Genomic DNA, 15,692 nt, shown 5'->3' on the forward strand with positions numbered 1-15,692 from the left:
GTGTGTCACAGACGTCGCGTGTGAGGGTCACGGTCTCAGTTGGAGCTGTTGCGATAGACGACCGATATCGCGAATCGGTTAGTCATCGAGCCGAGGCCCCCATCTTCGTCATAGCTCTTATCTTATCGGAATGTGCTTACCTAAGTTCACGGCCGATAAGGCACAGCACGGAGGGAGCGGAGACATGAACGTGTCAAGGTGCGGTGCCCTGGCCCCTCGCTTCGCTGGGCAATTACGTTGGCCTGCGCCGATTGCAGCTGTCAAGGTGCTCCTGGGACCCCGTCGACCCCTGTTTTTCAGCAAATCCAAGGGGTCAAGCGGCCCCCCAGATGCGGCGATGCGCATGTTTTCATAGGGGGGGAATAAGGACACAGTGGACCAAGGGGGAATCGGCAAGCCTGCAATCAGGGAGCACCGCCTCCCTGGGCTGTGTTAGTGGTGTCTGCCTGTGTCTCGTTGTGTTACGGTTGCTCACGACTTTACATAGTAATGCCAAATACGCTTTCTTTCGGTCCCGCGTGTCCCACAGCGCAAACTTGGGACGAAGTCCAGGCATCATCCATCCCCCTTTCCTTGTCTGGCCACTTCCTTTTCTTCGACCATCTGCATAGTCTTGGTGCAGGGTCGCCATGATATTGAGCCAGAAACCATATCCGTCCGCCGTCCAAAATGGGTGATACAGAAGCTTCGGGACTATGGCCACGAGGTGTGTATGCTACTGATGTCCTGCCGGAGATGGCTTCAGCTTCCACGTGTAGCTGTGACCCAAAACTGTGGTGGCTTGTTGACTAACTAACTTTTCCTTTTCCGAAGACGCCGCCTCCTGGGCCTCCATACCGACGGAGCTCCTCCTTGCTGAGCTCTCGAAACGACACGGCCATGCTGTCGCCAACGCAGAAGTTGCTGGCGCCGCCGCCGCCGCCGCCGCCGCCGACGCCGCTAAACCGCAGTGTGGTTCCTCGAGAAAAGAATCTTATGATACTGCTTTGCACATTGGTGCGCTGATCCTGATATTGGCGCTGAGCACAATCTGTAAGTGACGCCTTGGGCTTTCGCAGGTTCGCCAACACATACGGAGGCCATGATGGCACACTGGGGCGGCTCGCCCTTCGCGATCTCGAAAGTCAATGCTAACAAACAGCCAACAGCTTGCGGCATTCCCCTCCTTCCCCGAAGAACATCGAAAGGTCGCCCTCAGAGTATAATCCTTTTCTACTGCCAACACTTCGGCACCGGCGTGCTCCTCGCGACATCCTTCGTCCATCTTCTCCCCACAGCCTTCACCTCTCTCACCGATCCATGCCTTCCCTTCATCTTCAACCAAGGCTACCCACAGATGGCCGGGCTGGTCGCCATGGTAGCCGCACTATCCGTTGTCGCGCTCGAGTCCTACTTGGCAACCCGAGGTGCCGGCCATTCTCATTCACATTCGCACGAGTACGAGTACTGGGACGAAGAAGACAGCGCCGAATCTACAGCGGACCGACATGCGACGGGGAGCATGGCATCGCACAGACATGGTTCCCACCGGCCGGAAGACATCAACCTCGATAACATGGAGTCGACCCAGGGATTGATGGCCGGTGCCTCGCCCCTACCAAGCTCGACGCCGACGCAAGCGGAAGCGAACAACAGCCTCGCAAACGGGCGCGACAGCTTCGACGACGATGCGTCCGATATTGACCTCGACGTCAACGAGTTGAATCCCACATCTGCCGACGAACCCAGACGACAAAGTTCGCCTGGTAGCCGCCCCAAGATTACTGTCATGCCGGACGCGCCTCAGGTCGTCACAGAAGAGGAGCAGACCAAGCTCCTCCGGCAGTGTCTCCTGTTGGAGGGTGGCATTCTCTTCCACAGCATCTTCATCGGCATGGCCATCTCGGTAGCTACTGGCCCGACCTTCATTGTCTTCCTCATTGCCATCAGCTTCCATCAAACGTTCGAAGGGCTTGCCCTCGGCAGCCGCATCGCCGCTATCCAATTACCCAGGTCCTCGCTCCGTCCATGGCTCATGGTTCTCGCATTCGGCGGGACGACACCGCTCGGTCAGCTCATCGGCTTGATTGTGCATAATCTGTACGATCCCATGAGCCAGACCGGATTGCTCATGGTTGGGTTCATGAACTCTATCTCGGCAGGCTTGCTCCTCTTCGCTGGGCTGGTCCAGCTACTGGCGGAGGACTTCCTCTCTGAGAAGAGCTACAAGATTCTTCAAGGCAGAAAACGGCTCAATGCCTACATGGCTGTGATTGGCGGGGCGTCACTCATGGCCATAGTAGGGGCTTTTGCTTGAGTTCTACATAGTTATACCAAGGCGAAGATTAGGCTTCTGCCACTAATACAGCCTTGTTACGTTGGCCAAGGTCATTCTCTAAACGACTGGCCCCTTACAAGATGGCCTTAGACAGACCTGTCTTCAAGACGGTAGCAACAATATCATCTATACGATTTTGACGTGACATTTGCTGAGTTAGAACTATGGACATAGGACAAGTAAGCCCAAGTGTTGGCTAAGTGGCACAGATGTCGATGACAAAACACAAGAGATGACCAGACAGTCAATTGAACAAGGCGGTGGTGGGTGGTCCAAGACGGCCGAGCTAGCAGCAGTGGAATGGGGAGAAAAGAGACAACTACTCTCTTCCCCTACAGAACAGGGGACAAAAGAGGCAGAAAAAAGTTAACCCGAAGAGTGGCTATGCCAATCGCGGTGAGGATTTGAGCCTCACGCGGGGGTCGAACCCGCAACCTTGAGATTAAGAGTCTCACGCTCTACCGATTGAGCTAGCAAGGCGGGTTATTTGAGCTGATCCGAAGACCTGCTGTTGTTGAAAGCGAGATGCAATTGAGTCATTTAAGAAGGGACGGGGCCGTGTTGTGAAGAGATTTTTTTCCTCTGGTTAAGTGGGGCACCTCCGTGCGGTCCGGGTGTGTGGTCCGGGCGCTGACCCATGTCAAAGCCCGGAGGTCTGCCTTTGTCCACCTCATCAGTATCTTTACAAAGGAGAGTATGACAAGATCTGTAGTCCCTTTGGATAACAGTCTCATTTTGAGGGCACAAGATGTAGAGGAGAAAGAGAGTAGAGAAGAGAAGGGGGGGGGGGGGTTGATTTGCTCGTCTCCATCAATATGTAGACAATACGGAGTTGTCTAGAAAGTCTCCCATTTGAAAACCATCATGTTTTGTTTAATACGATCCTTAGATGATTATCATGGTACTGGTAGCATTCGAAGAATTCAGTGCTTAGGGCGACAATTCTCAGGCAAAATAAATCGGTTGAATAACGTCGTGGAGCTTTGAGCTGCCCGCACCTAGGTGATATCGTGCCGCCCCAAATTCCAGACTAGGAGTCCGTGTTTTACCTTCTTAGCCTCTTACGATGCCGGCAATTAAAGACTAGATTTGTATAGCTATTTATTTGGCGGCTTTCCCTAGGCAGCATTTGTAGCTTGGGGGTGAGTTATTCATCACCTACGCCTGGCCTTGTCGATGTTTTAATTACCGTCTGATTGTGTAAATAACTGCCTAGTGTCGACACAATTGAATGCGAAGGGACACTCCAGTTCTGGGTTGTTTCAATTCGCAAGGTCAAGAGAGTGAGGTCTTCTCGGGAATCAACACTATGGCTAGCACAAAGGCCGCCACCTTGCATATTTCAGAGATACTGGTCGTTGGTACACGCAATTCTCTTGGCTCGATTCCTGGCTTCTGGTACCGACCCAGACGAGTTCTTAGGACAGGCTTATAGCATGTTTGACTTTGTCGCTTGTGACTGCCTGATCTATCTTTTGTCTAAACAAACATTACGATTAATGTCCCCAAGTCAATCGCACAGAATGGCTTTGTGCAACTATTTTGACCTTGCAGCCCCCTTACATTGTGCAATAAGAACAAGCATGAGTGCCTACCCTGTTTTTTTGTATCATCGCACCGCTAGTTTTATTCTATATCGTTTACGTGTTCATATTTACGAAGTTGAAAAGTTGGGCGCAAGAAGGAGCGACTCTTGAGGGATCAGTACATACCATTAATTCATTTGGACACAACTTGAAATGGCCTTCGTCACGACAAACAGAAAAGCTTTCGGTTGGTGTGAAACTCGTGCGGAAGCTGTCTATATCAGTGTTTATGGGATGATAAGGTTGTTCATATGACGGAGACAACGCATTATAAATGTTGCCTTGCAGCTTTCAGGACCGCAAGGTTCCTGTGTTTTGCCAATTTTGCTTGCCCAACATACCACTAGTAACCACCTTTTGGCCAGATATAGCGTTCAGCCACTCCAGGAGAGGAAAGATTGAGGCACGGGCTGAAGAGGTCACGTCAATCAACCTTGACATTTCGGGCAGTGAGTCACTTGAGGCGACGAGGGCGGATAAAACGCCAGTCATACCGGTCAAGTCGACCATGGTTTTCTCCCCCAAAACAACTGTTTACTGATCTGCTGTCAATAACCAGAAGCCATTGCAATAACCAGGAACTTACAGTATCACTCTATTGCCTGCGCAGCGGACACAAAAGAAGAGAAGCCAAGTCAAGCTGTTGTTGGTCTTCATATCGACTCCACCAGTACCCGGTACGTATCCGTCGTCCATCGCCAGCAGGCCTCCCCCTAGTACAATTTACAGCCACCCGTAGTTCATCCGGCGCCAATGCAAGGCTGATTTCATGTGCTGCAGCGCCAGTCGCCCAAAAACCCAGCAGTGGTCGCAGCGACCCCCGGCCCTCCAAAAATTCGAAGGCGGGGCAGCTTTTTTTTCCTCGTCGTTGCCGCTGCGCCGATCATCCTGGCTCCGCGACCACTGATGCACCTCCAAAAACCAAATCCCACCATCGTCGCCGACCCAAGTCACGCATCCACGCCTCTCGCGCCTCCGAACCTTTTACGCTCTTCCCTCTGACCAAACCCACCACTATCCACCAATGCTGTTCAATCGGTGACCTCTGCCCCCCCGTCTACATTTCGCAGATGTAGGCAAACCGTATTACGACATCCCAATCCATTGTCGACGGCGCGAGGCCAGCTCTCCGAGGCGCAAAGCCAGATACCCCCGGGGCAGGAAAAAAAATCCCCAAAGCCAACCCCCACCATCAAGTCGATCTCGATCTCGGCCACCAAACTTGCCGCGCCACGACCGCTTTCTCGCACGAAGCACGAAGACCACGACCCCCGATCTTAAACTCTAGATACCAGGCAGACACCGACGGCAGGCAAACACCCGCAGCTAGCCGCCGCAATGGCCCCAACCCCCCCGGCGGCGTCGCCCTCGGCGGCCACGACCTCGAGCACCGACTCTAAGATGGAGGTGTGGAAGGAGACGCTCTACGACCACTTCCAGAAGGCCGGCGACGAGAACCAGCTGTTTACGCAGTACGACATCCTTGACTTCGACGTCATCCCGAACCGTGACACCGTCACCCTCCTCAAGGTCCTCCAGAGCCTCACCAACGACCGCCTCCTCATTGCCGTTTCCTCCCAGACCGGTCTTGCCTGGCGATGGCGCTCTGTCGAAGATGCGGAAAAGTAAGTCCTTTCTTCCCGCTCCTCCCCCCCTACGCTGCCATGCCAACTCACCCCTGCCAGATACAAGCTCTGCTCGACGGACGAACAGCGCATGGTCTACGGCGCAATTGACGAGGCGGGCGGCGACGGCATCTGGTCCAAATCCATCCAGAACCGCCTCAACATGCACGACTCGGTCCTCAAGACGGCCCTCAAGCAGCTCCAGGGCAAGGGCCTCATCGCCCCCTTCAAGAACGTCGAGCACCCCAACAAGCGCATGTTCATCAAGGCCTCCATGCGGCCCTCGGAGCGCGCCACGGGCGGGCCCTGGTTCACCGACTCGGCCCTTGACGAGGCCTTCATCGAGGAGCTGCAGCGCGTCATCTTCGACTACGTCAAGCGTAAGAGCACCTACCTCAGCACCGGCTCCTCCGCCTCGGGCGCGACCCGCACCGCCGTGCCCAAGAAGGGCGTCCTGAAGGGCGGGCTGGACACAAAGGGCAGGAAGCGCAGCGCGGGGGAGATCTCGGGAGCCGACGACGAGGCTGGCCCCAAGAGCGCCGTTCCCGCCGTCCAGCCGCCCAAAAAGGTGCCCACCAACCTGCCCCTCCCCGCGGGTTTCAAGGAGTATCCCACCGTGCGCGAGATTGCCCGCTTCATCTCCCAGTCGGGCATCACCTCGGACACGATCCTCGGCGAGGAGGACATGCAAAAGCTCATCGACGTCCTCGTATTCGACGGCCTCATCGAGCCCATCCGCGTCTCTGGCCGCCTGGGCTACAGGGTCACCCGCGCGCCCCGCCAGAGCACGACGAACTGGGCCGCCAGGCAGGACGGCGGGCCCGACGAGGGCGGGCCGGAACCCTTTGTCAACGGGTACACCGAGGCCCCCTGCGGCCGGTGTCCCGTTTTCGATCTCTGCGAGGAGGGCGGCCCCGTGAGCGCGAGCAATTGCGTGTATTTCCAACGCTGGCTGGGCTTGGAATGAGGGGCGGCGTGTTTCGTACGACGGCGGGTTTGGGAGTATCAAAAAAGTCGGGCGGGGTTTGATTGGGTTGTCTCGATTCGCATCATGGGAAGCATTGCACAGGCGTTGGCACGATTACATAAAAACATAGGACACGGTCGGGATGGTTTGCCAGGGTAGTAGATCTTTCATCCTCCCAAGCGGAATTAGTTTCAATAGCAGCCGGGGCACTGGCTGTGCAGGTATACCAAAGATATGTTTGAGCCTACACGGGTCCCATGATTGGTGGCCGGCAAGTAGAGAGCAGTGGGGCAGTTAACTCATCATGCCTCATGGAAAACATTGCACATATGCGAATCACTTGGGTCGGAAGTGGCAGTAACTTTTTGTCTTGGCTAGCTATGTAGCAGCAGCGAAGCTGATGACCGCCAAGCAGCGCATTGGCGCATTTCCCAAGTCTCCGCCAAAAAAATGTCCTCTCTTCCCGTCAAGTTGACTCTCGCGACATTTCAGAAGCAGGACCTAACGTACAAAGAACCGAGCGAAGGGCAATTTACAACTCGCCGGACTTGACAATGGTGGGGCGCTTGCCGTACTTGACGGTACCGCTGGAAGAGCCGGTAGCCTCAAGAGCCTTGACGATGTTGAGGGAGTTCTGGTCAGCGACCTCGCCGAAGACGACGTGGCGGCCGTTGAGCCACGAGGTGACGACGGTGGTGACGAAGAACTGGGAGCCGTTGCTACAAGAGGGTCAGACTGGGCGTCATGCAAGAGGCAGAAGAAGTGGGACTCACGTGTTGGGGCCGGCGTTGGCCATGGAGAGCAGACCGGGCTTGTCGTGCTTCAACTGGAAGTTCTCGTCGGCGAACTTCTCGCCGTAGATGGACTTGCCACCGGTGCCGTTGCCACGGGTGAAGTCACCACCCTGAAGCATGAACTCGGGGATGATGCGGTGGAAGGAAGAGCCCTGGTAACCGAAGCCCTTCTCACCAGTGCAGAGAGCACGGAAGTTCTCGGCGGTCTTGGGGACAACATCGTAGAAGAGGTTGAAGGTGATGCGGCCGTTCTGGGCTGTAGGCAGAGTGGTTGGTCAGCAAAGCTCGGTGAACATTGGCTGGTTGGCAGCGAGCAACAGAGTTGGGGGAGGGCGAAACGACGCCATAGAGAGCTCCCAGACAAGGCATTGTAATGCCGGGACATGCAAAAGGACATCCGTGATGGTTGCTCGATGGAATCCCAATTGCAGAGAAAAACTTACCCTGAACGGTGGAGGTGGGCTTGCCAGTGCCGTCGAGGACGGGACCCTCCCACTCGATGTCGAAGTAACTGGGAAAGAAGGTCAGTTATTGCGTCATTGAGAGCTTGCGATGCTCTTGAGCTGGTTGGGTGGTAGGAGACTTACACTTGAGGACCAGGCATGATGTTGGATGCTGAGAAGAATCGAACGGATGGCTTGGTAGATGCAGGAATCACAGTTCGGAGAGGTTTGATGAAGGCAGAAGGTCGAGAAAAGGGCGAGGGTGAAACGGAGGAGCAGGAGAAGGTATGGCGGGGTAGGAGGGGTCGCAAAAGGGTTGGTCTCATTTTTTCAACAGCTGGGTGGAGGGGTTTATTGTTAGCGCAAGAGCTCCCCACTGCGGGTGCCGAAGGGGCGAATGGCAGGGCGGGAACGAGAGAAAAGAGGGGCGAAAAGTCACGTGAAATGAGCTGTTGCTGAGGTCACTGACGGGCCGGGAAGTACCTGACCAGTCTGGATCAAGTATCCGTACTTCCCACGACGTGGTGACGGAGGGGAAGGTGCCAAAGGGCAGGAAGGAGGGGTTGGGGGGGGGGGGCGTCGCGGTGGGGAGGGGGAAGAGGGAGGAAGGCAAGGAGAGGGTAGACGAGGGGCAAAGGGATCGTCTTTCCAGCTCTCTGGCTTGGTCTGTGGCTTTGACCTTGGTTTGGTTTCGCCTTAGCCCAATTGCTGCTACTGGCTTGACTTCCGTCCAGTAAAGCCCACTTTGTCTTCTCACTGCCCGTCAAGGAGCAGAGTGGGATGACTTCATCGGCCCTGCGAGCGTCCGCGACTCCCCATTGAGCTTGGCTAGCACAGGGAATAAAAGAAAACAGAAAAGAAAAATAATAACAAAAAAACAGTACTGAGCCAATTCCCAACTGCTAGTTCGAGTAGCCAGCAGTCAAATGTCACCGTGTCAGGCAGGAGGACAGAGAGAACCGGGATCAATTCTCAAGCTCAACCGCGGGGTCTGAACTCAGACGACAGAACGGTGTACTGGCTGGCGGACCGAAAGACGCAATGCCCACGGGGATGTACCTGCACCGCCCTGCGAGCCTATTACCGGTACCTGGATGAACTCGCAGCTCAACAAAGAGCGGCAAATACCTCGGGGCAGGGTAGAGCTACAAGAGCCATTGGGAACCCCCGGTGCGGCACGGGCAGGAGGGCGAATGCGCGTCAAACCCCCGAGGCCGATGCCCATTGGAGCGACATGAGAGGGGGGACGACAACAAAGCTGGCACAGCTGGGGCCGGAACTCGACTCATTGTCGGCGACGGCCAAGTCACCGTCCCCCACTGGCCCACGTTGTCCCTTGACATCTTCGGAAGCTCGTGGAATCTTGGGTCTGTGGGAGCGGGGATCTCGTGGATGGACGAGTGGATGGTACAGCAGCAACGAGCGGTGGACAATGACCTGACAAACAGGAAAGGAGATGCAGCAAGTGCATCGCCCATCCGCGGTCAGCAACAGCCAATAGCCGAAAGGACCAATGAATGCCGTCCTGTCCCGGGTTGGAACAAATGGCACCATCTACCGCCGTGGCTGTTCTGTTTTGTACTGCCGCGCCTGTCTGCCACACGAAGCGAAAGCAGCCCAGTGGCCGTGCAGCTCGTGCTTGTGCTTTTGCTTGGAGCTATCCAAGAGCAATGGCTACTCTTTGCCAGGAGTTCGAGCTGCAGAAGTAGGATGGGAGGCACCTCTTCCTTCTGACGGCTCAATTGGCTTGCATACGAGCTGCCATAGCCGCACAGCGAGCTCTTGCAGCTCCAATGACTTGTGTGGGAGTGCGGACGGAGCAAGATGGGAAAGGTAGGGGAGCTTCGGGGGTGCAGCAGGCATGTGTACGGAACTGTGTGGTTATGGAGGTCGACAGAAAGAACGGCTTTTACGTACCTTGATGAGCAGGATTACACGGGAAGAGTGATGATACAGATACAGAAGAAGAAGAATGAGATGGAGGTTGTTGTTACACGCAGGCCGATGGATGAAGACCGGATGTCGCTGATGAAAAGAATCGAGTCTTCTAGCTTCTCAGGAGAGAAAAGTTTTGGTGAGGTCAGGGACTTCCCAAAGGGGACGGGAGGCCACGGCACGGCGCGACCTGGCGCGGCAACCTGAGGAACACATTTTCATGACGGAGCAGGGGAGAAGGGGATGGAGACACACTCAGTCTGTCACTCTGGAGCACGGGGCACCGGCGCCGATTCAATCTGGACAGCTGTTGCAGCTGGCTGACGGCGGTCTCGGGCCATGTTTTTCTAGTGTACTTCTGAATTGACCTTGAACTTTGCAACTTTATTAAAAAAGACACATCCATCCCCTTATAGGTAGATGTTGGAATACAGAAATAGACAGAACCTTGTTAAACTTGTCTACCTCAGCTGGGGATTTTGAGAACAGCGTCCTATCGAAGAAACAGGAGCTGTTACAAATCAAGGTGCAAACAGGTAAAGCCCAGAGGTACGTACCGCTCACCTTCCCAGACCAATCCCAGTCGACTAGGGAAGCTCTTTTGCGCTGCCGCTGCTTCTATGGCTGCTTCGTCCCCCGACCCTCGAATCGCTTCACGTGACTCGGTAACATCCTTCTCCACGTCTCCTATCCTCAGGATGGGCCAATCTTATCTTGTGGCAGATGGTACGTACCCCCTGCCGCCGCGCCGTCCGAGACCGATTGACCTGAGCCTGAGCCTGAAAGTTCCAGGGTGGCCAGGTCGCTGAGTTGCGCATCTTCCTTTGAAACGTCGACAAAGGATCACAAGGGAAAACAACTCTCGTTATCCTCACCTGCGCCTTTGGGCTTCTTGTCTACTGTCCATCGCATTGATCTCCCATTCTCACTTGTCAAATCCGCCAAAATGGATTGGAATAACCTCAAGGACACGGTCTCCAACATGACCCTGTACGACGTCAAGGCCGGCGTCAGGAAGGTCCAGAATGGTAAATTGCCAGCTGTCCAATTCGAAATGCCCGTGATCGCGTGCTGACCGCGCCCAGCCGTCATGAATTACACAGAAATGGAGGCCAAGGTTGGTATCATCCGCTTCGACCTTGTCGTCGTTGTCCGTCTAACAGCTGTCAGGTCCGCGAGGCGACCAACAACGAACCTTGGGGCGCGTCCTCATCGCTGATGCAGGAGATCGCCAACGGCACCTTCAACTAGTACCTAACCCCCCCAAAACTAGACAACCTCTTCCGCAGCGCTGACGAGCTTCCAGCGCTACCCTCAACGAAATCATGCCCATGATCTACCGCAGATTCACAGAAAAGTCCGCTGAGGAGTGGCGGCAAATCTACAAGGCTCTCCAGCTGCTCGAGTTCCTCATCAAGCACGGTTCCGAACGCGTCATCGACGATGCCCGCGGCCACATCACATTGCTCAAGATGCTGCGTCAATTCCATTTCATCGACCAGAACGGCAAGGACCAGGGTATCAACGTCCGCAATCGAGCCAAGGAATTGGCCGAGCTTCTGAGCGATGTCGAGCGGATCCGGACGGAGCGCAAGAAGGCGCGAGCGACCAAGAACAAGTACACCGGTGTCGAGGGCGGCATGAGCCTCGGAGGCGGCTTCTCCAGCGGCAGCGGCAGCCGTTACGGCGGTTTCGGAAGCGAGTCTGGTGGCTACGGAGGTTACTCTGGTGGTGTCTATGGCGATGGCGGCGGTTTCGGTGGACAGGAGAGCAACGACTACGGGAGAACACAGGCACACAACGACAAGTTTGAGGAATACGACGAGTTTGACGACGAACGCCCAGCGGCCAGCTCCTCGGCGTCTCGATCCAAGCGACCCGAGCGAACGGCGGCCCCCAAGGCCGAGCCGCCCAAGAAGAAGGAGCCCGAGGTGGACCTCTTCTCCTTCGACGACCCTGCGCCCTCCTCCATGCCCGCCCCCGCCGTCGCGCCGACCCCCTCCAATGGCTCCGGCCTGGCGTCGCTGTCAGCACCGTCTAACGCTAACGACGATGACGAGTTCGACGACTTCCAGTCCGCCGCCCCAGCTCCGGCTCCCGCAGCTGCTAATCCCCTCCCTCCTCCCCTCATGACCGCCAACTCCGCCACAACTTTTGCCGCCCCCCAGCCTGTGTCCGCACCGCAGCAGGCCAACATGAGCAACATGGTTAGCATGTCCTCCATGTCTCCCGCTCCGAGCGCCAACTACTCGGCGTTCAGCACACCCGCCATCGCCTCGCCCGCGACACAGGCAAAGTCCAGCGGTTACCAGCCTTCGGGACCCAACTACTTTAGCTCCGTCCAGGCTGCAGTTCCTCAGCCGACGGGTGGCTCTTTCGCAGGCACCCCTGGCGCGGGCGCACCCAAGGCTGCTTCGGCAGCTGCCAAGCCCGGCGCTGCTGGCGGCGACGCTTTCGGCGCACTGTGGTCGCAGGCCAGCACCGGCGTGAAGAAGAGCACGCCCACCGCTGGTCCCGCTTTGGGCCAGCTTGCAAAGGAGAAGAGCAGCGCTGGCATCTGGGGGGCTCCCGCTCCGGCATCCTCTGCATCAAAGCCCGCCGGCGGAAACCATGGCCTAGACGACCTGCTCGGCTAAGCCAATTACATGACAAACGGGCGGAGACGGCAATCTGGAGAGATAACGGAGTTCGCCCTGCCAACATCATGGGCCTCTTAGTGAAAGCAACAAGGCGGCCACCAGGTGGAGGTAGGGCAAGGGGTTATGTGTGCTGATAGGCTGCTATTCCAAGGCGCATCGGCAGGCAAAAGAAGGCTGCAACACCTGAATCATATACTGAAATTTGAAGCGAACCACATTTCTACAGTTTTATCTGATGCATCTGCCCACGTCGTGCAATGTGACATCATTCTCCATGGTCCGACTGTCGTACGCGTCTGCGCATCTGCCAGGGAGCATTGAGTATGTTCATGCCTGCCCTGGCCATCGGGGCATAACGATTGCAGGACCTCACAGCCCTCTGCGGCCGCCGGCGCGACCTCATGCACCCGCAATCCCGAGGCAAGCCATCGCCATGGTGAAGGGTCGATTGAACGGAGTCCAGACCGTCAAACACTCTACCACGAACAGCCCATGCATGTGCCATGGCGATCAACAAGGAATCTGGCCGTCCGCGGACCAACCATCGTCGTTCCGCGGCTATGGAAGGTTCAAGAGGACCGAGTCGTAGTTCGCGGTCCCGGCTTGCGTTGGCCGCGTTAAACCAACGAAGGCCCAGTAACGGGACGTGAGCTGCCCTCAACAGAGAGCCGCCTTGCAGCCAAGATATGCGGCCCAGGTCGGCAGCCGCCAGACCAGGTTTCAGGTCCGGTACCTTGCATGGCTCCGGGCTAGCTCGTATGAACAGGCGCCTCAGCCTCCGCCATCGTCGTTCGACACCGGCCGCGTCTAAAGGCCTGCTCATCCGTCCGTCCAAGAGGCAAGACGGGGGGGCCAGGAGCTCCACCAGGCCCAGGCCACGGTCAAGCCCAGGTGAAGGCTCCGGGTTGAAGCAGACCCAATCAGATCCCGGCCAGCCCGGTTCAAAACAGGCGCGCTGCCATCCAATCCTGAGCAGAGGCTCGATGACATGCCATTGGGACGCGCCTATCCAGCTCCACCTTGTTTGCGTATATGCGTATGGCTCAAGCGAGCCCGCAGGCCCTGGAGCCTCCAATCTCCCGGAGCTGTGCGTCGCCGTCGTAAGTCGCAACCGCGTCGCTTGTCCAACCTGTCTGAGACTCCACCACCGCTAAGCGCCGCGCCGCAACCCCGGCCGTGGACGGTGATTGGCCCACCCCAGCGGCTCCTCATACCTAGCCGAACGACATCCATCCGGGATGTTGGAGGCTCCAAGGATCTTTGGACGAACCACCACTCATTCACTGACTCTCACGAAAGTACTCGGATTTGACGTACCTCGTGCAGGAACCGTAATGTAGCGTCCATAGCTTGGTGTCCACTGGCATGCTCAGAGGCCAAAGGCCCAGAACGCGGGTTGCTCGATTTAGCAACACAACAATGCAGAGGAACCTGACGTATGGTACCTTGCCATAGTGAGCAGGGAGAGGCAGAGAAACAAACACAAGATAGATTAAATCAGTCGTTGCGCCGTGAGATCGAAGAACGTTGACATGTATAAAGCAGACTGGTCTCATCCGTCTTCAACTCCCCTTCCTTTCTGTCCCTCATCAACACAACCACAAAGCATCAGAACAACACCGTCTTTTCCTTTTCCTCTCTCTCTTTTCCTTATTTCCTAGGTCAACTTTCCTTGGTCAAGTCTGGGTCTTTTCAATCTCTTTCTAGCCACTTTGGTCAACATACGATTTCATTTCGCCTCTTCTCGGTCCTCGATTTTCCTTTCTTAGGTCACGACGAACGACGACGACGCGATCCGATTAAACACACACGCAATCTCAAACGACTTCCCTCGCTGTATCGATTTTCTATCAACATCAACTTTTTTTCTTTTTTTATCAACCGCAAACCTTCATTCTTTCTTAACGTCAGGTCCCAGTCGCTACACCAAGCGACGCCTCCTGCCAACATTCCCTCCTCAACCTCCTCCCCCACGGCTTGCATCCCCTTCCCGCCCCGGAAATTCCCCGTCCGCACGGCGCTCCACCTGCACACGCCGCGCCCGAAGCTCACGCTCGTCACGCCCGTCTCGCTCGCTCGCGACTTCCGCCGCCGCCGCCACACAACAATGGGTTCCGCTCCGCAGCTCGGCGCCCTCGGGCACACCTTCACCGCCATGCGCGCCATGCAGTTCGCCTCGCTCGTCGCCATCATCGGCATGGTCTCCAACTTCATCTCCGAGATCAACGGCGCCGACGCGCAGTCGCCTCAGGTCCTGGTCGGGACGCTTGTGATTGTGAGTTTATTCTATTTTATATGAGCGCAACTTGCATTTATGTATTATGGCGGTAAGAATACGACTAATATCCTTAAAAAAAAAGGCCTGCATCGCGTCCCTCTACATCACCATCACCTACATCCTCTACTACGACAACATGCTCCCCTCCTCATCGCCACCGCCGCCGACTCGGCCCTGCTCATCGCCGTCATCGTCGTCGCCTGCCTCCTCGGCAAGCCCCTCTCGTACCTCAACTGCGCCGCGCTGCCAAAGTCCGGCAGCACCGCCAGCTTCATGGCCTCCGTCACGGCCAACATCAACACGGGCTCCGCCCTCAACTACTTCATCTGGGTCGGCGCCGACCAGCGCACCTGCTACGCCATCAAGGCCGTCTGGGGCCTGTCCATTGCCCTGTGCGTGCTCTTCGCCTTCAGCGCCATCACCGCCGTCTGCCTGTGGCGCCGCATCAAGCTCGCCCCCGCCGCCGTCAAGGACATTGAGGGTTGAGGGTGCGCCCGTGGTGGGAGGGCGGCGGTCGGCGGTGTCGGCCAGGCCTCTTCGTTCCCGCCTCCCCCGACGAGGGAGGCCAGGGGCTGCTACCGCAGCAGCAACAAGAGCCTGGGCACCGCCGCGGTGCTGGCCAGGGAGAAGCGGTGGGACAGCGACTCGGGTTCCGACTCGGACGACGTCGCCGTCCCGCCGGCCGCCTCCCGCGCCGGCGCGAGGCCATGGTTCCCGCCCCCTCCCACCATGGCGCAGGTGCAGCACAAGCGCGTGCGCATTGTCGAGCAGCGGCAGCCCGTCCACCCGCTACCAGTGGTGCCCGAGGTGATTGTCTCGCCGGCCCCGCCCGCGTCGCCTGACGAATGGCAGGCGACGCCGACGACACCGGCCGGCGACAACCAGCTGCCCCGCAAGCCTCTCGCGCGGGGCAAATCGAAGCGCAAGACCATCATGGAGTTTATCGACGGGTGGTGGGATCTGGGGCTGCTGGAGCAGCAGAGGCAGACCTTGCTCGCCAGGGCTGCTTCTCGCAAGAAGTGATCTACCGGTGTGTGTGTTTGTGGTTTCTGTCTTTTTGGGTGGAACGTCTGCTCTGCTGGTAATAGAGCTTGTCGACCGGGGGCAA

The 15,692-nt window shown here is 56.9% G+C and overlaps 6 protein-coding genes and 1 non-coding gene across 7 annotated transcripts; 5 read left to right on the forward strand and 2 right to left on the reverse strand.

Moving 5' to 3' along the window:
- Positions 1–669: 669 nt before the first annotated feature.
- ColSpa_03136 (zinc-regulated transporter 2) lies at positions 670–2,296 on the forward strand (the record flags this gene model as incomplete). The annotated part of the gene is given in 4 exon segments (XM_049269348.1): positions 670–706; positions 814–1,032; positions 1,059–1,123; positions 1,142–2,296. 4 exon segments carry the CDS (start codon positions 670–672, stop codon positions 2,294–2,296), a joined length of 1,476 nt encoding a protein of 491 aa, XP_049125305.1.
- A 428-nt stretch (positions 2,297–2,724) lies between these two features.
- On the reverse strand, positions 2,725–2,797 carry ColSpa_tRNA_095. Its single transcript has one exon. It is a non-coding gene; the product is annotated as a tRNA-Lys (tRNA).
- Positions 2,798–5,241: 2,444 nt separating this feature from the next.
- ColSpa_03137 (putative dolichyl pyrophosphate Man9GlcNAc2 alpha-1,3-glucosyltransferase) lies at positions 5,242–6,495 on the forward strand (the record flags this gene model as incomplete). The annotated part of the gene is made up of 2 exons (XM_049269349.1): positions 5,242–5,528; positions 5,589–6,495. 2 exons carry the CDS (start codon positions 5,242–5,244, stop codon positions 6,493–6,495), a joined length of 1,194 nt encoding a protein of 397 aa, XP_049125306.1.
- Positions 6,496–7,027: 532 nt separating this feature from the next.
- ColSpa_03138 (peptidyl-prolyl cis-trans isomerase, mitochondrial) lies at positions 7,028–7,893 on the reverse strand (the record flags this gene model as incomplete). Its single annotated transcript, XM_049269350.1, has 4 exons — positions 7,028–7,214; positions 7,269–7,545; positions 7,733–7,800; positions 7,877–7,893. The coding sequence occupies 4 exons, from the start codon at positions 7,891–7,893 to the stop codon at positions 7,028–7,030; spliced, it is 549 nt and encodes a 182-aa protein (XP_049125307.1).
- A 2,720-nt stretch (positions 7,894–10,613) lies between these two features.
- Positions 10,614–12,303, forward strand: ColSpa_03139 (ENTH domain-containing protein C794.11c; the record flags this gene model as incomplete). Its single annotated transcript, XM_049269351.1, has 2 exons — positions 10,614–10,735; positions 10,974–12,303. 2 exons carry the CDS (start codon positions 10,614–10,616, stop codon positions 12,301–12,303), a joined length of 1,452 nt encoding a protein of 483 aa, XP_049125308.1.
- A 2,110-nt stretch (positions 12,304–14,413) lies between these two features.
- ColSpa_03140 (uncharacterized protein) lies at positions 14,414–15,070 on the forward strand (the record flags this gene model as incomplete). The annotated part of the gene is made up of 2 exons (XM_049269352.1): positions 14,414–14,581; positions 14,639–15,070. 2 exons carry the CDS (start codon positions 14,414–14,416, stop codon positions 15,068–15,070), a joined length of 600 nt encoding a protein of 199 aa, XP_049125309.1.
- Positions 15,071–15,313: 243 nt separating this feature from the next.
- Positions 15,314–15,607, forward strand: ColSpa_03141 (uncharacterized protein; the record flags this gene model as incomplete). Its single annotated transcript, XM_049269353.1, has 1 exon — positions 15,314–15,607. One exon carries the CDS (start codon positions 15,314–15,316, stop codon positions 15,605–15,607), a length of 294 nt encoding a protein of 97 aa, XP_049125310.1.
- Between the last annotated feature and the right edge of the window lie 85 nt (positions 15,608–15,692).

This window comes from Colletotrichum spaethianum (genome assembly GCF_022836535.1).
Source record: "Colletotrichum spaethianum MAFF 239500 DNA, contig06, whole genome shotgun sequence".
Classification (NCBI taxonomy): domain Eukaryota; kingdom Fungi; phylum Ascomycota; class Sordariomycetes; order Glomerellales; family Glomerellaceae; genus Colletotrichum; species Colletotrichum spaethianum.